At 44.7% G+C, this 21,071-nt stretch overlaps 2 protein-coding genes across 3 annotated transcripts in view; one reads left to right on the forward strand and one right to left on the reverse strand.

The window, feature by feature from the left end:
• Window positions 1–4,629, reverse strand: part of COL4A2 (collagen type IV alpha 2 chain) — a 146,102-nt gene extending 141,473 nt beyond the window's left edge. The window contains exons 1-3 of one of the 2 annotated variants that reach the window (XM_072849881.1): window positions 4,499–4,629; window positions 4,119–4,222; window positions 3,922–3,982 (exon numbers count right to left, since the gene is read on the reverse strand). In XM_072849881.1, the coding sequence (XP_072705982.1) occupies window positions 3,922–3,982; window positions 4,119–4,162 (105 nt within the window). In that variant the 5' untranslated portion in view covers window positions 4,163–4,222; window positions 4,499–4,629. Of the gene's footprint in view, window positions 1–3,921; window positions 3,983–4,118; window positions 4,223–4,404; window positions 4,424–4,498 lie in introns of those variants that run through there. The other variant, XM_072849882.1, reaches the window with a different exon arrangement.
• A 33-nt stretch (window positions 4,630–4,662) lies between these two features.
• COL4A1 (collagen type IV alpha 1 chain) overlaps window positions 4,663–21,071 on the forward strand; it is a 130,500-nt gene continuing 114,091 nt past the window's right edge. Inside the window, exon 1 of the mRNA XM_072849883.1 lies at window positions 4,663–4,958. Within this exon, the coding sequence (XP_072705984.1) occupies window positions 4,896–4,958 (63 nt within the window). The 5' untranslated portion in view covers window positions 4,663–4,895. The remainder of the gene's footprint in view (window positions 4,959–21,071) is intronic.

Consider the following 21,071-nt stretch of genomic DNA (forward strand, 5'->3'; position numbering starts at 1 on the left):
TTTTTGCAAGGTATCATTATTCTGATTTTTTTATGAAACACAAGTCTTACTCAAAGATGAGCCAAACTGTACACTTATTTAAACAGACAAAAATAAGCCACGTCTTCAAGCATGGAAATGCCTCAAATTAAGTTGTTCTAAAATAGGATTGCCACATTTCTGTTTGGGGCATGTCCTAGGCAGAGCTATTTCTGAAGCAGTGCGCAGGTAGGGAGCCTGGTATTTCCAGGAAGAAATGGATTCACTTTGCATGCACTAAGTAATGTGGCAGAAGAAATTGATACGTCAGACTGACAATTCATTCCCAGATCACCTGGGCAGCATGCATGCACTGTTACATCTTGCACACTGTGATCCTAGCGCATGCATTGACAGCGGACGTGCCCAGCAGGATGGGCTGAGTGATTACTCCACCCTGGCTTCTTTCAGCCTGGAAATCCTGGGGTAACATAAAAAGTCCTCCTGTTTCAACCAGACAAAAGTTTCCAAATGGAATAAAATAGGACACATCTGGGAAAACCTGGATGTAAGACAGCCACAGAGCACTGACACATTTTAACTCAGAGCATTAACTTAGGCAGCTGTGCCAGCCATCTAATCTCACTATGAAGTCTACAGAAAGAAGTACATGGCAATGTTTTAAGGATTGTTGCTTCTCTCTCTTTGATACCATTTCCCCTAATATATCCCTTTACAATGTCACAGGAGTAAAGAAAATTGTATCTCATGCACTACTGTAACTCTATTTTATTTCTATATAAATGTCTCTAGACATCTCTGTATGTTCTGCTTTTTAACAGTTGTGATCTGTTACTTGTAGTTATTTTTGTAAATGTTATTCTAACTTACTCTCTCAATTTTCTTTCTTTTATCTGATAATCATTCCCTTCTTTTCTGGGATTCCATTGCTCCCACCAGAATATAGCTTGGAGAAAAAAAAAAGTAATTTTCATTAGGGGCAGTTTAAGAAAATATACTAAAGGAGCACCAATAAAGTCATCAAATATTACAAAACTACTTAGGAAGAAGCATGCTTTGGGAAAGACAAAATTAAAAAAAATCAACATTAGCAGAAGACATATTATCTGTGAAGAGAAAAAACAATAATCCAAGAATTATATTTTGGATGCAATATATTTGCAGGGACAGAAAGAGTGAGAAGAAATGTGCAAACTTGCCTAAGCTTTGGGTAGTTAACACAACTTAATTTTATTTAAGCCAGATGAATATTTAAATCTACAATTTAGTTCCAAAGTTACTTGGGGCCTTTAACATTGCCAGCCAGCGTATGCCAAAGAGCACTAAAGATAACTGGAGCCTGATCCACTCCATTTGGCTGTCTCTCCCAGTATTTCCATCCAAGGACTCCTCTTCCTTAGCTCTCTTCAAGCCTGCAACCGGCATCCTCTCCTCTTGGCCAGAGACACCATTTCGTCTTCCCCAATCCTCAGGCATCCTAAACATCCTTCTCCTTTTTCTTCCTCTTGCTTCTTTCTTTGCTCAGAAACATCCGTCTCCCTAACAGCTAGCAGCAGCCTGCCAGGCAAGACATCCAGTCAAACGCTCTGAGTTCCCCTCTTTCTCTCTCCCTCCTTCCTGGCTTCCTCCTTAATCTCATTCCAGTTTCTTCCTATGTGCAATTTCACTCATTCAACAACACTTATCTCCAGCAGCTGTAACTCATTCACATATATATGGCTGTCAAACTCAGCTGCTCTGCTTGTCTCATTACAGGCAGAACCATGACTTTTAAGATCTGGTCCCCCACACTTTAATCATTCATAGCATTATTTTAATCCAAGCTAATAAAACACTTCACAACATTAGCACATTAATCTGTGTAACAAATAGCAGAAGATTCTATGTGACAAACAGGATTACAGTATAAAGAATGTGCCAGTAACCCACCTGCAATTACTCAGGTGCTGCTGCTTCCCACACACACCTACTTTGTCACTCTGCAAACACGCTGGACCAGAGCTGTCACCGCAAGGGGCAAGCCCACCCCTCCTCCCACCCCCAGCTGCCTGCTCCCAGTCCCATGCCAGCCCAAGTTTCTATGAATACAATCAGTGACCTGATCCAGGCTAAAGTTAGCTCTCACCCCTCTTCTCTTTTTGGGGACGGATTAGTTTAAACAAATAATTTTCCAATTCAGTTCACCACATGACTACAGAAAGACCTGTGCTGGCCAAGGGAAGGGAGTGGCATACGGGTGGAAAATGGGATAAATATTTTGGTGGCAATACAGCTCTAATTTTTCATGGAAACATGACCAAACTTCCTCGCTCACATTCACTGGGGCGTTTTATCTCCTACACGGCCGCCACCTTAGGAACTGTTAAATCAGGGAAATGAGACCTCCAAGCAGGCCAATTTACTCTGCCAAGATACTCTGGGAAAACCAGCGTGTGGGGATTCAAGCAGCCATGACCAGACTGCATCCGCTAACTGAGGTAACTCGAACACCTCTTTGGTATACCTCTATGTTAACACCACAGCCTGCAGTCTACAAGCAAGAACATGAAGGAGAATGAATTAGCCCATGCTACAGCTAAAGCTCAGGTATCATGCTACGCACGCTACCGCACGACTTCATAAAAAGAAGAGTCATACCACAAATGTCGCCTTTTTATGTCAACTGATCCCAGTGATTTCATTACTGGGCCTAACACACTTGCATTATCACCAGCCTGCTCTGGTTTCAATAGCGCGTGGTAATATTATCATCCATTTAGCGCTACTCAGCAGAATGATGTTTCTATCAAAACACCGCAAAGAAAAGTAGCACGCGACACTCGAGGTCCTTGCTCGCGTCCCTTCCCATGGGGCTATGGGTCCCCAGCCTGTCACCTCTTGCTCAGCCACCATGTGGAGAGACCAACCATCCATGCAGACCAACGGGCAAGCTCTACATGCCAACTGCAGCTTGAGTGCGGAACTGTCGTGTGTCACAACACCTGCTGCAGAAGCCCTGGTACTTCCCATTCCTTAATATATTATGCCATCTCACCACACAGATGTAACCACATCAGATACCTATAAGGAGTGCAAAGTCATAAAAAAGGGGTGAAAGTTGCAGACAGTAGGATAGCTTTCGAAAAAACGTAATCAAGGCCCCACTTGCACATGACCACAGAGCCTTACCCACACGTGGTGGCTGAGAAATGGAGCCATAAGCCCAGCCTTAGCAACCTTTCAGCCTGCAGTACCCAGGCCTGATCCAAAGCCTGCTCGCATTAATGACAATCTTTCTATTAAATTCACCACGCTTTGTAACAGGCAAATGTTGCACTCCCATATACATTATCTCTCACTTTCTTCACGTCCATGTGACAATGACCCAAGAGTTTAATAACTTCTGTTTACATCAACACCTCAAGCGGATGGTTGCAACCACCTACATAGCACCTAACTTACCTCTTTTGGGATTTAACAATTTAATTAAACAACAATTTATTTATAAACATGTCTCTGATTTGTAAAAATAAGCCCTAGCTTCAACTTCTCAGCCCTCAGATGAGGTCTGCTCTTAACTGAAGATACTTCATCTGCAGGTTAACTTCTCCGAAGTACTCTCTGGTATCTACAGCACTGCATTTTTGGTGCTTGTCTTACAAAAATGAAGAAGCTGTGGGGCTTGCTTCGCTATTGCTTTAACAAATTACCCATTCTGAGCAAAAGTAACAGTGGAATACTTCAAACAACCTGACACTGAAGCCTTACACTTCTCTGCTAAACATTTTGTTGAAGGCAGTAATCTGTAAGGCTTGCAGAGATGATTTGTTGCTTGTTTCTTTTAACGGAATGATAGATAAGCCATCTGGCAAAGGAAAATGCAGTTCCCCACTTTCTGGTACCAAGGAAACTGCTTTTTCCTCCTCGTTCTCCTCAATAAAAGTCATAAGGCATTTTACTTACAGCATCCACTTTGACGGCGGACAGCACGACTTCCATCAGGATCAGCAGAAGCCCCAGATCCCTGCAGGGAAGGCGAATAAGCACGATATTGTTTTAAGCTATCGCAAAACAAGCACGTGGTAAAACTCTGCAGTTAAAGGTAACAATACGACTTTAAAAGAGTTATTTCCAAAACCCTGCGGAGCGGAATTACTTACTGACAAACAAAAATACGAGCACTGGGAAGCTGCGAGATGTCCATTTTCGCTCCTTCCCTGCCCGGGGGCTCGGCTCAGGGCTTCCTCCCGCCGGACGGCCGCCCCTGCAAAGCAGCGAAGAGCCCGCACGTAACGCCGCTGCCCCCGGCGGTCTCCGGGCCCGGCGACGCCGCTGCCGGGGCAGGGAGCGGCCCCACCGGCCGGGCCGGGCCCACCCGGGGAGAGGGGGACGTCGCGCCGCTCCCCGCCCCGCGCAGAGAGCGGCGTCCCGCCGGCGCGCACCCACCCGCGGCGGCGCGGACCCCGACGGGCCGGGCAGAGCCAGTCCCCGGCCCCTTCCCTTCCCCTCCCCGGCCCCGGCCGCCGCGCCCGCTCCGCACCGTTGCGCGCCGCGCTGCCGTGCCCTCCCGGGCGGCAGCGGCCGTGTGGGGCGAGGAAGCGGCGCGCCTCCCCCCTGCGCCCGCCCGCCACCCACCCACCCGCGGCGGGGGGGAGGAGGAGGAGGAGGAGGAGGAGGAGGAGGAGGAGGAGGACCTGCAGCCGGCGGGCAGCGGGCGAGGTTGCGCCCTCCCAGGGTCCCCGCCCGGGGGGAGGAGAGGGGCTGCCGCCGCCCATCGGTTACGGCGCGGCGAGTCCCTCGCCCCCGAGGCATTGCAGGCGCCGCGGCCGCCACGGAGGGGAGAAGCGCGCATGTGGGGCCGGCCCCGCGGAGCCCCACACTGAGCCGCCGGCGCCCCGCCGCCCAGGGACCGACGGCGCGGTGCGGTGCGCGGCAGCATGCGGCTCTGGCTGGGCTTCGGGCTGCTGCTGAGCGCCGAGCTCAGCGCCGTGTCTGCCGCGGTGAGTACGCGGGGGGCGGCTCCCCCGGGCTGCGAGACCCTCTCCCGGGGAGGCGCGGGGACGGGACGGGACGGGACGGGACGGGACGCCCGCGTGGGGCGGCGCGGTGAGCCCCCATCCCTGCTCTCTGCCCCCGCCTGAATTGCGCGGGGCCTCCGCTCTCGGAAAGGTGGAGCAGCCAGGTGGGCTTCGCGGGGATGCCCGACTGCCCGCCGCTGCCGCGGGGCTGCGCCCCCTCGCCGGCCCTCCGCGGGCGCGGAGCGGGGCGGCCGGCACCGCGCGTGGGGCCCCGGCCTGCCCACGGGTTGGCGGCGGGGCTCCGGGCTAGCGCCGCGGGACGGGCCCCGCCGCGGTCTCGCTCTCCCACGGCTCGGCAAGGAGCGCCGCTGGCTGGGGAGGGAATATAAAGCGCGCACCCACCCGGGACTTAAAAGTAGCAAGTTGTGTCTCCATGGTAAAAAAAAAAAAAGTGAGCTTTTGTGGGGGGAAGGAAAGAAAAGAAAAAAAAGAAGTGGTTGGTTGCTTGGGCTCAAAGTGCCGTGCTCGCTGCCTGTGACCCCCGCGATGGGCAGTAGGCTGGAGCCCAGGATCCTGATGTTAATGGTTAAAGCTGAGTGTTGGCACCTTTCCCGATGGAGGCAGATTCAGCCACAGACATTTAAAATCGAAAGTATGCAAGTAGTCTGAAAGTTTTGCTCAGGGAGCTAATTTTATCACTGAGATATTAGCTATCTGCTGTCCTTAAGTTAATGGACTCTCTTTCCTGCTGCTCCTGAATTATTTGTGCACTTCCGTCTGTACCTCTAAGTAAAGGGTGGTTGACATAATAAGTCGAAATAGGTCATCTTTTTGTGTCTCCTTGGTGTCTTGCATTTGATTAGGTTGATGCCGTAGTAGTGAAATTCAGGGGTGCAGAAAACTCTTCAGTAGCCATGGGCAGATGGTTTTTTGTTGTGCTTTCTGCTATAAATGTAGGATCTTGGTATAGTAATCAGCAAAGGAAGCACCGGAAAGTGTTGTTTTAAACTCTTTTTCTGCAGTTTCAGGTGAAATTAGGTTCTATAATGAATCATGATATCTCTATGTGACCACGGGGACGGTATGTATGCCTTGAATCAGATGAAGTAAGAAATGCACTGAACTTCTGATGTCTTATCTGTTGCTCCTAGGCTGATAGTATCAGGCTTACTGTGATTGCAGTAAATCACTCGGTGATGCAGCTCTTAGGCAATTCACCCATCATGTGGCATTAAGCTGATTAAACTGTATTCCTTTCAGGATATAATTGATTTTAATTAATTAAAACTTTTTGAAGTAAATGATTCACGTTTGAGTTCTGAATTTTGTATTCCTAGAGGTATAAATATCTGCCTGTGAGATATGTTCCCGTCTTGCGCTGTGAAGTGAAGTCATTGGGTCAACCATGACTGTCAATCAAAGACAGAAAACTACGTAGGGAAGATGTGCTTATTAAAAGAAGATACGAACCTTAATATCAGTTATACAATTTCAGGTCTTCTGTAGCAACTCTGAAGAGGCTCTGCTTTACAAGTGTCCTTCATGTGCTGGATAGATTGTTTTATTAAAATCAAGATTCCTTGAAAAGTAATCTGGAGCTGTTAATTATATTATGACGTTATCCCCATAATTAACCATTCTTTCTGTGCTATGCTGACTGCAGATTTACACTTCCTCATCAGTGCCACCGGGAAACACAAGTATGCTGTGGAAGTTGAGCTCCTCGCAGTTTTGTTGCCTTAGATAAACTTTCTGCCGTACATGGGTGGCCTTTCAATCAATTCAATTCTGTTGGCATTGTCCCCAGCTCTGTGCTGTTGCCTGTCACTAGCAACGACCCAAAAGGCGATGGAGACTGTTGTTGGCTGGCAGCATACCAGGTGTGGGTGGTGGTCGAGGGGCTTCTCTTTGGAGGTCCTTGAGCCGGGCTGATGCCTCTGAGGGATTGTGGCTGGGTGGTGTGGTCCACTGTACACCTGGGCAGGACCTCTTACTTCTGCTTTTGGAGAGCTGTCAGAGCTGGCCCAGCGCTCACATTGTCCTCAGACGAACGAGTTCCCACTGTTTACATTTAAAGAGTAGCTGTGTTAGCAGAGAACTGCATGGCAGACAAGGTTTTATGCAGTACTGTTGCGATAGGCTGAATGGAGCAACTGCTTTTCTCCTGCAAAAAAATGATGCTGGTTCTTTCCTGCCCCAAAATAGCTTATATTAGCTAGATTTAAAAAAAAAATATTATTTGTGCAGCCACAGTCTTGTCATGTTCTTAATTGTCCTATAGCCTTCATCATGGAATCACTGGGGCTGGAGGGGCATCTTGGAAATGGTCTGCTCCAAGCCCCTGCTCAGAGCAGGGCCAGCTACAGCAGGCTGCCCGTGGCTGTGTCCAGCCGGGTTTTGAGTATCTCCAAGGATGGAGACTCCACAGCCTTCCTGGGCAACCTGCGCCAGGAAAAAATGTTTCTTCGTATGTGCATTATGGTTGTGCCAGGATAACTAACTGAGACTTGAGACTGTGCCTGTGAATGCAAATGTAGCAGAAGCAGCTCGTGCTTTGTTGTTGGTGGTGATTCTGCAGTGTAACAGGGCTGGCAGAGTGAAAAATTGTTTTTATCACTGACATATCCGTGATTAAATACATACAAGGAGATTTGGAAGGACTGCTCTCACAGAGGCATTTGACGTAGCAAAGCCAGCCTTGAGCCAGCTACTGGCAGGATCATGTGCCTCAGTACAGAAAAGGGAGCTGCTCCGCTGCAGCTCCCACAGGTTGTTGTAATGTGGCACTATAAAATGCATCCAGATGTGGCACTGGAAGCTCAGTGTTTTTTACGTTGACCAATTATAATTAAAATATTAATTACAGCTAATCTGGGCTTTTGTACCATTCTGTGTTCTTCTCAGGAGATTCATTTTCAATTTATAAGGAGAGCAGAGGGGAAGACAGGGCAGTAGATTAAGATGTTTCCAGGTCAGGCTGAGAGACTGCTCCCACGAGACGGTTACAGGAGAAGCTTGTTTTGATGGATCTCTGCAGGGGCTCTCATTTCTGACACTCTTCAGGCTGCCATTTCCTTTGAAGAAAGTCTGTTTCCTAACATTAGTACTGCTTGGTTGAGAGATGACAATGCCATGGAAATCCTGGTTTCATGTTTCGGTACCTTGTCGATGCTGCTGCAGCGCCCGTCCCTGTGCTTTCTGCAATGGAGCAAGATCTTCCAGCTGCACATGAGCCCTGGGGCAAGTTGCCTTCCACGCAAGTGGGCTAGCTGCCATTGAACGCTGGGGGAACGGAGGCGATGCCCTATCCACTGCTGCTCAGCAATGGGCTTAGCCATCTCTCTGCGTTCCCAATCCCTCTCCCTTTCCATGGTTAGTGTTGGCAAAACAGGAGCCAGGCCAGAGCTGAGAGCAAGCTCTATCCAGCTACTAGGAGAAGGCGGGCCAGAACAGTGATAAAAGCATGCATAATTTTTTCCACAAGGGCAGTGCTGATTCCACCAGTGCTGTTTGAGCCGAGCGTGTGGTGGCAGCTGGGGATGCACTGGTGGGAGGCCAGGAGGTTTCTGTCCCCGGGTAAGCCCTGTCTGCGGAGTGGTGCCCAGTCCCTGGCAGGGCAGAAGCAGCTCTGCTGCGTCACGCTCACACCTTGCTCGTGTCACCTCTCCTATTTTTAAATTGTATTTGGGCCTGCAGTCTGGCACATGCAATTCTAGGCCAAAAGCGAAAAAATAAATTGCTTCCAAGTAGTCTGAACAATTTTCCTGTTCCTTTTTTGTTAAAAACATGGTTTATTGAGACGAAGAAGTACAAGGCAGGTAAACTGAGAGCGGATAAAAGAAATGACTCGGGTTTTTGGCATGTGGCTGAAGAGAAGTCGTATGACTGAGTCTGAATGACTGACAGCACTTCACTTGGGTGTGCTTTTACTAGTGAAATAAGGCTGGGCTGATCACCTGCTTTCTGCAGCCATTCGTGTCTAGGGCTGCTACTGTATTCTATGCTGAGAAACCTATCCCCTAAGGGTATTTGACATCCTTGTCCCTGCATGTCCTCAAGGACTTGTCAATACCAAGAGCACGTCTAACAAACCTCAACAGGTTTTAGTTCAGGATGGAGATATGGTCATTTCAATTCAGAAAGTGTGGCCAGAAAGAGAGACCCAAATGACTTCAAATAAGTTAAGCACCTCTTGGGCTAGAAGGCTTCACAGGGAAAAGGGAAACGGGGTTCAGTTCCCCCTGCCAGGCTATGGAGGGGTGCGGGAGGGTCTGAAGAAGGACAGCACTCCCTTTTCTTCCTGTTGGAGTGAGGTGGCTTGGCAGGAAGGGGTATGAGACCTGGAGCAGCTGAGGGTACACCACAGAGGGCCATGAGAATGCGGGTAGGAAGGTGGCCTTCAAGCCCAAGGCGAGGAGCGCTTGCCGGGGAAGCGTCAGTCATGGGTTCGGCTGTCCACCCCCAGCAGTGGGGAGTCATTTGGTCAATATATATACAGAACAGAATGCATGGGCACTTCTGGGAGCAAGGGGGCAGGCCTGCTGACTCCTTGCTCCCAGGAGAACATCCTTGTCCCTGCTGTCTTTCCTGCCCACTTCCCCTCTCCCTCTGGCCACCTTTTCTACAGCATCACGGCACAGGGTGCCGGAGTCAGTAGAGAAGGGTAGGCTCTTTTGGGAACGCATACCTGTTTGCTGCCACCTGCGCTGGAGAACGCAGTCCCTGAGCCTCCCTGAGCAGTCGGTCCTGACTCATCTTGGTGAACTTCGTTCCTGGAGCCAGCTGTTGAGCGTCAGCACACGCAAGTGCATTCCTGGACCGTCATCCCAAGTAGCGCAGTTTTCGCTTCTGAGCGTTGGCGTGTATCAAATGCCTGCAGGACTACTGCAGTGTTTCATTGCAAGTCGTCCGCTTGGTGTATATAATCCTGGGATATAATTAGGTTATATAATGCCTGAGGTTATGCCAGATGTATATACTGTCACTTGCCCTGATCACGTAGAGAAATGTAGGATAGCTGCTGCAGGCAGCTAAGACAATTGTTTAAAAATGTCAGAAACCATCTCTAGGGATAGGCTTATGAATATTGTTCTTTTTATAGAACGAGACTAAACAAAGGAAGATTCAACAACCTCAACATGAGAATAAATTGACTTACTTCATCAGTGTTTAAAAGTTACATAGTGCTCCCTTCCCAGAATTTCCGTTGACTTTCCCATCACAAAGGCCCATAACACCTTGCAAAATTTGGTCAAAGGGAAGAATTTGGGCATGGGCTATGACCTGACTGGAATAGCAACCTGTGCCTTTACTGAGTAGCTGAAGGTGTGAAGTACTGCTGCAATTTAATGATGGTTGTGGGAAGATAAATTTCTGATCCTTTGGGCTGTGAGTGGCTGGAATTATCCTTGCTGATTTAATACATCAGAAAAGTACGTGTCGTTAGCACTCCCAGAGTCTTTATACAGCAGTATCTTGGACAATGTGGAAGTAAAATACAGAACAAATTAAAACATTGTCAATATGTCAAGTACTATCATTATGCTATTCTAATCTGAAGTGACTTGCAGTAAAGAAAAGGGCAAATGTGTTCTTCATAATGAATATAAGTAGAAAATATAAAAAAAACCCCACTGTGTGTTGTTACTCTCTGACAGATATAAACAGAAAAAGGATGATCAAAGATTTAGTAACAAAAAATTGTGTGCATTTTAGCTTTAGGTTCCTGTTTAGTATTGAGAAAAATACAAGTATATAACTAAGCAGGTTTCAGTGAATGTTTCAAAGACTAAAAAGATGACTGTTTAACCTTCCTTTATCTCTGAGATACTCTCTTACAGAAGGAGGAGCTTGGATAAACTTTCTAAATTGAAAAAAAAGAAGTACAGTAGTGTATATGTAAAAGCACTTTAGCTTCCAGTCCCTTGTACTTCTCCTATACTCTGTTCTGCTCTGTATTCACTTGTTACTACTTTGACTGATCCAGTATCTCAAGTATGTATTTCTTAGGAAACCTCTTAACATTGTGCCTGCTTCCATCGCGTTTCCAACACGGGCAAAAAACATTGTAAGCCTTAAGGTTGTATTAACTCTTCTTAGCTTAGGTGCACCTGTGGGGGTGGCAGGAAATAGCCCATTTTCTTCTCTGGTTTGCCAAGTCATCAAGTGTCTGCAAACTTGTACTTACGGGTTCCAGTGAGAAGCGTAGTCCTGCTTTTATACCCGTGCTGGAGTGTTGGAGTGGCGTCGGTGCCGTGCTGGTGCGAGGCGCTGAGGCGTGGGGGCAGGCGCAGGTGCCGTGGGAGCCGGCAGCCTGGGAATCCGCTCGGGTGGAGATGAGTCAGCCTTGCCTCGCAGCCCGCAAAAAACCCTCCTTTTTTTTGGCCTGGATTGCCTTACAGTAACATAATAAAAAAGGCATGGCCAAAGATGAAATGAAGGAAGCCAGAGAAGAGTTGGAAAAAGATGGGGTTTCTTTTTTTAAAAAAATTTATTTTTTCTTATGTTACCCTCATGTAGCATATCAAAAGGATGCTGTCCTCACACATGTTCTGAAGTAAACGGTGTAAGATTTTCCAACATTGTGCCAACCTAATTAATAGAAAGTGTAACTGTGTTTTTAGCAAAGTTATTCAGCTACTTTTATGGAATTTTAGGTAGGTTGGGGAGGGGGGTTTGGGTGGATCCAAGAGAAGGACTACTAAACATCCTCTGTTCCCCTCCTTTCCTCTGCCTTTTCTCTCTGTGCACACTCCTGCTGCCTTCACCTTTGCTGCTGCTGGCAAACAGCCCCTTGCAGGGTCTGAGGAAGGGTGTGCATCTTCAACAGAACAATGTAAGGGGCGAAACACAAAGTGCTGTCAAGTGTGCTGAGTAAACAAATTGCAAAGTAATAATTCATTTTCTTTCATCTTTTTGTGGCTTTCATCCGCTAGTAGCAGTGACAGAGGCAGCATTTTGAGATGAAGGTTTTCCAGATGGCTGAGAGGGAACTGATGGAAGGAATTATCCAAGTTATAAAATAAAGATAAGAATTAGTTTAATACACAAGGATTAGTAGGAAGAACTATAACATTTTAATTAGAAACCTAGTGAGTTAGGTCTTTTGCATTCGGAAGAGATATAGCCTTTTATAGAGTAAGCATGGGACAAACTATCCAGTATCCTGTCTGTAGATAACAATGTATACCTTAAAGAACATTTCAAATGCTGCAACTGGGAAGCGGAAATAAGTTTTTAGGTAAAGGTTGTCACCCCGGTGGAGAAACCTGTTCAGCTGTTAAAGTGGGAGCAGAGGAGATGTGCTGAAGAGCTTGAGTTCTCAGACTCCGTGCTTCATCTCTGAATGGAGATATGATGAAAGCCACAAATCAGTTCTAGATGTTGAACTTTTTTAAAAGCTGCCAGAAGTCTGGTGGTATTCCTTAGCATTTGCTAGAATAAAATGACTTGAGGCAACTAGCATTGCATCTCCTCTACCACCTTCAAAAAACAGTGTCCAGCTTTTTCTCTGCCCATGCTTGTCTCAGCTGCTGTGGGATTTATAATCTCTCTGGCTACATGGGATGTCTGCGGTTTCACCAAGACAGTCAACCTTCCTTCTAGCCAAGGTGCCCTCTCCTACATCTTCTGCACATGAAAAAAATGTCTTAACACTAGGGCATGAACCTGGTAGAGCATTTCTAAATGGTTTAGTGGATGAAAGTGTTCTAATTAATCAATGTAGTTGATGCTGTTCTTATGTGAGCATTATTTCTATAGATACTCATGTTGGAAATTCACAGTGAAGTATGTAATCTTTCATGCAAATAATCACTAACTTAGGGGAAAATGTATTGTTTTATTAGCTGGTTCTATTTTAATAGATAATTTATGGGGTCCTTAGTTTAGTATACAGATAACAGAATGAAAAAGGCTTTTTCTTTTCTTTTTTTTTTTTGTCATGACAAATGTTTCAGTTATAGCTAAGGGATAAAACAAATTAGCCCATTTTCACTGGATAGCTATGTGCTGACTGGATGTTGTAAGTCTTTTGGTCTTATTAGTCCAGTTGTTTATCTAGTAGAAGAAAACTTGTTTTCTACTTTACTGAAGACTTCTGTTGCAGTGTTTGATAATCTAAAAGCATTGAAATAAATCCTAAGATCGTAATAAAACCCAAATAAGGCTGAAAAATTACACTGGTATGGACTTACAGGGCTGTAAATAATTAGAACAAAAGTTTGAAAAAAAATTAGTCATTTTGCATTCATGGTGCACATATTAAGGGAAAAATCAGCTAAGTGAGGGTAGACTCAAACATTCCAGGAATTTTCGTATTGTGCTTGAAGCTCTGTCCCTTTTATGGCAATGGTAAGTCAGTTATCTGCTAGCAGAATAAAAAAGGATAAATTCTGGCTGCCATAAAGCCAAGATGCATGTGCAAGCAGTATTCAGGGCCAAAACTCAGAAGGTTTTTTATCTGTAAATACAAGTGTGTTTTCAACAGTTTGCGAGAACAGGCAAGGAAGACTAAAACTATGTAAATGCTTGTAATATTACAGCTTTCCTTGAGAAAATTATGAAGTTTTTTACTGAAACTATCATATTATTTTTTTTTAGCTGAAGTCTATTGACTGGGGCTGTATCTTTGTTAAGAACAGCTGCATTTTTGGAATCAACATGGAAATATTTAGAGAAAACTGGAAAATAGCAAGAGGTATAAATGAAAGTGAAAAGGAAGTAAAAAGCTTAGAATTATCCTAGGAAGTTTATGTTTTTATCCTTTTTTTTAAAAAATGGAATAATGATTCTGAGGAGTCAAGGTTGAATGACTGATCCCAAGGGAGTGGAGTAGAAACCAGGGCAAGAAACATCCTGGAAGCCACGTATTAGAAGAGGTTGTCAAAAACTGGTATTACAAAAAGAAAAAGTCAGGAAAGAGGGAAAGGACTAAGTTCTAGAGCCCTGCACTTACAGCTTTGCTTAGCTGGAGACCAACTGGGAGCTGACTCTGGCTCCTAGCCCTTGCCACCAGTTGCGAGGACCCCCCAGCTGGCAGTCCCAGCCTGGAAGGGGTTGTTCCTCTGGTTGTTACTGGTAAGTCCCAGCTGGGGGAAGACTCAGACATGGGTTCTGGTGATGTTAATTCTTACGTAATGTAACATTACTGGCTGCGACTTTCTATTGCTATTTTGAAACTTACTTCCCATTATGGACCTTGGTGATATAGCAAATGTTGTACCAGTGCCTAAAGTCTTTGGGTTAAATAATGTCTCGGCTCATGCTCTTCAGAATGCCAAAATAATAGTTCAAATCATGCAGAAAAACAAATCCGTCTTGCTGGGGACATGCCTTTGAAAATGTGCTCTGATTCACACTGGTCAGACAAACAGTGGATGCTGATTTTTGGTGCGTTTTCCAGGAATGGTGTGCTTGGTTGGGACAGAGCTTGTGATCTTGAATGGACTGGATGTGTCAAGAGCATAGAAAAGCTTTGAATGGTAGCCCCTGAGACGTGCAGGCAGGCAACTGCCAACCTTGCAGTGATTCTAGCTCAGTGCCCTCTGTCCTGTGAGGTGCAGAGTCATCTCCTCAAAGTTGCTAATGATTTCAGCTTCCATGTAATTAATTTTTAGTGTGGTTGAAGGTGCTAAGGATGTGGAAGGATTTTTCCTAGAGCATCAAGGAGGCCGAAGAAGATGATGGTGACAGGGCAAAGCCAGAAAACTGCATAGGCCAAAAATGAGGAAGATTGTTTTGTGAGGATGCTTCTGTGTGCCATTATTATAAGAATCATGTTTTCTTCTTAGTGTCTTCAGATAAAATCCTCAAAGGAACAAGCCTAGCAAGTGATTGCCTTATACCCATTTGTGTCACCACAGTCTTTGCAAAGGTCACGTACACACCTACTGAAAGGTGTTTGTTCTGAACACCTTCCTTGCATTCAGAAACACTTTCTTACCAGTACCACAGGAGCTGCTGGTGCTGGAATGGACCTGGCAATGTGAGAGCAAGAGGAGGCGGTCTGTGCTATCCTGCAGATACACTATTCCTGGATGCTGCCAGGCACGCAGAAAGTATGACGGCACAAAACACATGTAGGATATTATCAAGACTAACTGAACCTATGTTAAGGCCTGAGCTGGCATCTACATGGTCCCTGTGCAGCTTAAATGAAAGCTAGCATGTTATGATTTTGGTCCAGAGTTTGCAAATTACCAATTCTGTGCACAATTTTAGTCACTCACACAATATGAGAAACATCTGTGTATTGACAGACACGTAAGTCTGGACTCCATTTCAGCAGAATACATTTTGTATTTGTTCAATGTCAATATATCAATATAATTTATTTTAATAAATAGTCTCCTGTTGGTTAAAATTAGATAGAATCATTTTAGCTTATAAAAGAGAGCAGCATGCAGAACTTAATGCAGTGCCAAAACAGGCCATGTACTGAGTATCTCTCTTCTGTTGAGCTCAGGTTTATTTTAGCTGGACTGTTACCCTGTACCATAGGGCCCATAAGCAATTCTTTGTTTTTGTAAATCCCCATTCATTATCATAGATTAAAGTCTGAACATTTCATTAACAAAATGCGAAAACTTCTGCGTTTCCCTCCCCGTGCTTGCTCAGATGCATGCCATCATTGCAACGGTAACGGGCAATTACACGGAATGGGTTTGCACATGGCGCAGTGTGTATCTATATTGTGCAAGAGAAATGTGTGAAATTGATTGATATGGGAAGGTGCATATGTGATTAGGTCATGTCTTGTATTGTTTTTGATAACGCCCCTACATTTCTGATAAATGTGGTTCAGCTGTCTAGAAAATTATTTCACAGTTCTAAATCCAAAGATACATAAATCATGTCAAATCAGTCATGAAGACGGAGAAGGAGTTCTCTGCAGTGTCGCACATATCATTGGATCAAGCATTGGAACAGGCTGCCCAGGGAAGTGGTTGAGTCGCCATCCCTGGAGGTATTTAAAAGACGTTTGGATGAGGTGCTTAGGGACATGGTGTAGTGGTGGACTTGGCAGGGCTAGCTTAGCGGTTGGACTCGATGATCTTAAAGGTCTTTTCCAACCTAAATGTTCTAAGTATTGCTGAAAAGAATTGAATGTTGTGATGTACTTAAAACGTGAGCCTCTTATATGAGTTTTTCTGTACCTGAAGACAGCTAATGAATTTCTGGAATGTAAGGTAAAATGTAAAGCTTGGGTACAACATCACTAGTTAAAATTGAATTTGTAATATTGCATGTAAAGTGATCTGTTTCTCGTCACTATTGTTTGCTGTGTTAGAAAGTGTGAAGTGCAGAATTCCTGTGCTTAGATTTATAGTATTAGATGGAAGATGCCAAGAAAGCATTTTTAAAATCTGAGTCACACCATGCTAAAGGCAGAATTATGATGTACCTTCATGATTAACCAATCTCATAGTTGTCGCTGGTGGTGGGCAGTGATCTGTGTGTTTCCCTCATTACCAATTATTAATCTGATAGCCCGATATCAAGTGAGATAATTCATAGGAATTAGTCATTTGACTGAATTTTGGTGCTGATGCTTCAATATCTGACTGGCTGCAAGAATTATTTAATGACCCATTAAGTGTAAAACTGGGTCTGTCATGGAGAAGCCTGGTCGTACGCAGCTGTCTGCTTCTTTAGACTGGTTATTTGCCTGCCTCTGTTTGGGAAAAGGGATGGGACTGTAAGAGTCAAGGCACTTTGCACGTAGTGGTGAAATACTGAGCTATCAGCTGGGCAGAGAAATAATTTCTAACTATATTGGCTGGGTAGGACCAATGGCCACACTTAGTTGTCCCCCCATGCCTTCCCACGTGTGCTGTGCTCCCTGTGGGACAGGTGGCATTTCAGCCTTCTCCTTACACCTGCTTTACTGCGGCGTATGAGAAAGGCTACCAGCTTTTTCTTCCCTGGCTATTGCCTCCTACAGATAAAGCCTTGCAGGTGAACCAGCACCGTTCGCCTTTTGCTGGCTGCCAGCACCTGCGTTTGAAGCAGGAGCGCGGCCGAGGCTTGGGCTGGCCAGCAGCAGGGATGTGCTCCTGCGGGACCAGCAGCAGCACCCGCCGCCCTTCATCCCACGGGAGAGGCTGAGGAGCGCGGGTTGGCTGGCGGGCTGCGCATCCCAAGTCAGACACTTGGCGATCGCATCTGCTTCCCCTAAGCCTGAGGATGACGGGCAGGGATCCCACATCCTTGGCCTGTCCCACGGGACTGGAGAGGTTTGATCTCCAGTAGAGCCCGAAGTGGTAGCGCTGCTCCGTCCCTGCCCGGAGTCGCCTTCGAAGCAGAACTCTGGCTGCCTGCAGTGGGGAGCAAGAGCAGTGCCTGTGGCATCCCCTTCAAAACCTACAGGCGGTGAGAAAGGGGAGAGAACAAGCTGTAAAAAGGCCAGAAAATGTCAGTAAGATCTATGTGTCTTTTCTTACTTTTAGGGTGTTTCAGCGATTTGTTTATAACGTGAGAAATAACCTCTGTCGCTGAAGAATTATTATGTGCAGAGAAGTAGGCTAGCGGTCTTGGTCAGCAGAGTAAAAATGAGTTTTGTCAGCTTGGTTGTCTGAAGGTTATTTGATATTAACAGATTTATAGAGAGAAAAAAAGAGGCTGGCCAGATGTCCTGTGCCTGTTTTCCTCCCTTTCAAGGAGTGTTACCCTGTTCCCTAGACTGAAAGTCCAAAGTCATGTCTGTAACCACTTTGGTTTTTTTCGTATATGTTTGTTTCAATGTTGGGACTTAGTGGTGATGGGCTGATAGCTTCCTAAAAACTTAGTCAATTAAAATATAACAGAACACATGAAAATATATGGTATTGGCTAATGTCAGGAAGCCATTAAAAGCTTCTGGATGTGTTGACAGGTGAGAAACTACCTAGGTGTAGTGATCAAGGTAAATTAGCAAGGGAAAAATACCTCCTGAGGCTCCAGGATGAGTCATCAAAGAGAGAATTTTTTAAAATAATAAAGGCATTAACAAAGAGACATCTTGCAAAATGTTATCAGTAGAGTACAAGGCAACTTTTCTATAGGGTTTGGTTTAATATTTTAATGTGAAGTGAACACTTCAAACTAGCTTCCAAGACTGTGGATGTATTTCTTGGTACCTGTTTTTCTCCTCGTTGTAACTCTAACAGTACAAAGGAGACAGACTACTGGGTGGGATCTTCTGGTAGTCTTTTAGTCCAGAGCTGTTTTCAGAGAAGAGGGACCAAGAATGGGAGGTTGACTGAAACCCGTAAAGTTTTGTGGCTGTGCCCAGCTGGTGTACTGTTTCTTTTTACAGCATACAGATCACAGCATCTAGAACCCTTGTGAAATGCAGGAATACATGAGTTTTGGGGAAAAAGCAGCCCAAAATGTTTAGGACTAAAAGGTGACTTTTGGGTTTTTTTTTTGTTTTGTTTCTTTTTTCCAGGAGTTATCCAGAAATACTGGAAAGAAAAATTTTGGAGAAAACTTCAAAAGAAATGTACATTACATATTTTTGTCTCAGAATAGGCAGTAAAATAATTGCTAGGGTAATGATAAAAATATTACCGCTGTACTTTTATTTATCAGAATTCTTTCTAAAATTATAAATAGTTTGAATAAACAACTTCATTTTGGAACCTGCAGCATTAGCCAAACACAATTCCTGTGCACTGCAGCCTGTACTATTCTCAGTCCTGTGCAAAGTACACTGTCACGTCTATACGTTGGCATATTATGTTTCTTGACTAAGATTTTTTCACCAGAAGCATCTCCTTTATTTTTACTATAGAGTGAAGTACCTGTGCACATACTTGTTTCTGAAATCTTCGTTTTTGTTTCCAAATTAATGATACTGACACTTCATCTCTTTCAGCATTTTCTTTTTCTCTATTCTAGACATATGCCGTTGGTGCCTACTCATAGAAGTATCTGTTAATAGAACCCCCTCAATATTACATGTAATACTCAAAAGTATTTTATAATTAATTTCATGCAAACATATCTAGCACTGCTCACTCCTTTTAAGACTAAGAGATGCATTATGCATAATGTAGATAAAACCTCATTTTGGTAAGCAAGTATCTGCTGCAGATGCTTTTTTTTCCCCCCTCCCCTCATTCCCTTTTATTTTTCTTCAGGAAAAGTGTGAAACCCCCCTGCCCTCTCTCCCAATGCCTTTAAAACCTGTGGGGACTTTCCACATCTAAGTCAGGACCATGGATCTAGATGGATAATCAAGGAAGAATAACAGGTTCCAATGAAGTTCTTTTCCCTTGCCAATGAAGTTGGCATAGCCTAGATGCTGACTCTGTGGTAAAAATAAAGTGTGGGGTTTTTTTTCTCTTCTTTCAGGTTAAATTATGAACTTTCTCACTGTGCAGTCTAAGGTTTTATTTTTCCAGTTTGCTTTGTTCTGTGCCATGTTCATCAAAACTTTTTAGGTACAAAGCTATGGACATTGTGTCCTGTCCAAAGGAAGAGTGTCTGTTTCAGAAATAAATCTCTAATGTTGCCTCTGGACATGCACTGCCATGCCACAAACCCCTTGAGGGCTGTCATTTTTTGTCTGAAGGATCCAATGCGATCGTTGCATCTCCAGTGGTTCCCCTCCCATTGCACATCCACCTGCTCCCTCAGCTACAAGCAGAATTGCAAGCAGGTTCAGGTACTGCAGCCTGAAGTGATGGATCCGGCATATTTGTAAGGAGCTTGTCCTAGAATAGCTTTCTTGGTACCGTTCTTTCCCTTTCCTCTTTTTCCTTGGTGTATACAAGGAACTCTTCTCCCTGGGCAGCTCCGGCTGGCTGCGTAGATACCCTGTTTGAGCAAATAGTGTGGATCTCTAGCTCCATAAAGCTGATCAACTGCTTATCTGGTTCCTGTCCTAGGATAAGGTCAGCTTGTTGCTCATCTGGTGGACCGAGGGAGATGTTGCAGGCAGTATCCAGGACAGTTGCAGGCAGTATCCAGGCCAGCTGCAGGTGAATGTGGCTGGCAGCACGCGTGGGAGCAGAAATCCGGTCCCTATTTTGCCACAGGCTGCTTTGGCAGCCCTAGGCAGTATTTTTAGCTTCCCTCTGTCTCCCTTTCCCAAAAGTGAAGTAAGGATAACAAAACTTCCTGATCTTCAAAGTAGGATGTCAGTCAGTTCTGTGATATCCCTGTTCTGTGATAGGGATTATACAAAGCCTGAAAGTGTGTAATAAAAATTCATTTGATTGAGATTGAAGATTAATTTTTCAGTATTACCAGCTTCAGGAGTGAAAGCAGTGTGCATGTCCCAAAATCTGGCAGCTCACACCCATCACTTCACGTGTAACTCTGGGTTGTCCAGCTGTTCACTCTATTGGCTCTTGCTGCTCTCATTTTTAGGTGTTTCTACAGTAACCGCAGAGACAAAAACTTTAAATAAAGAGGCTAAATATCAGAATGGGAAAAAGACGGATGATCAAGGGGAATTTTGTCAGAGAGTTCAGGATAGTGCACTAGATTAGCTGAGGATTTCCATCTGAAGCTTTTATTTTGGCTACTTCTTCGTGACCCTCTTCGAGAACAAAGTTGTTCCTAACTTTAATTACAGTATATTTAAAAGCATATCTTCTAAATTGTTTCTGCTTAGGACCCCAAAACAGAAAAGTCTTTTTTTTTTCTACAAGAAAAGGCAAGTATTCACAGAATTATTTGGACGAGTAAAGGTAATGGATATGAATTTTGATATCCAGTGTAGAGGAAGAAAATAAAAGGAATTGGACAGAATAGCTTTAAACCCACATGCCTTATGATGCCTGCCAATTTGTCTGAGGAAAAAACAGCCAAGGTATCTATTTTAAATTTATTTCAGTGATTTAAAAAAGTCTTTTGGAAATAGAAATTTTAACTTTATATTTTTTTCAGTTTCTTTAACATGAAATTCCTTTCCAGTGAAAGAAGGGGAAATGAAGTAAATGAATAAAGGGAAGGCTTGCCAACAGATGATAAGCTTTGGATTGTTATACACAACTATTAAAAGTTCAGTGTCATAATAGGAGAGTATGTTACCTGCTCTCCTCTTCCCCCACTGCTAATTGAAAGTAACGAGGGACTGATTTAATTCTTCACGATTAATTTTAC

The sequence above is a fragment of the Ciconia boyciana genome, chromosome 1 (genome assembly GCF_034638445.1).
Source record: "Ciconia boyciana chromosome 1, ASM3463844v1, whole genome shotgun sequence".
In the NCBI taxonomy this organism is placed as follows: Eukaryota; Metazoa; Chordata; class Aves; order Ciconiiformes; family Ciconiidae; genus Ciconia; species Ciconia boyciana.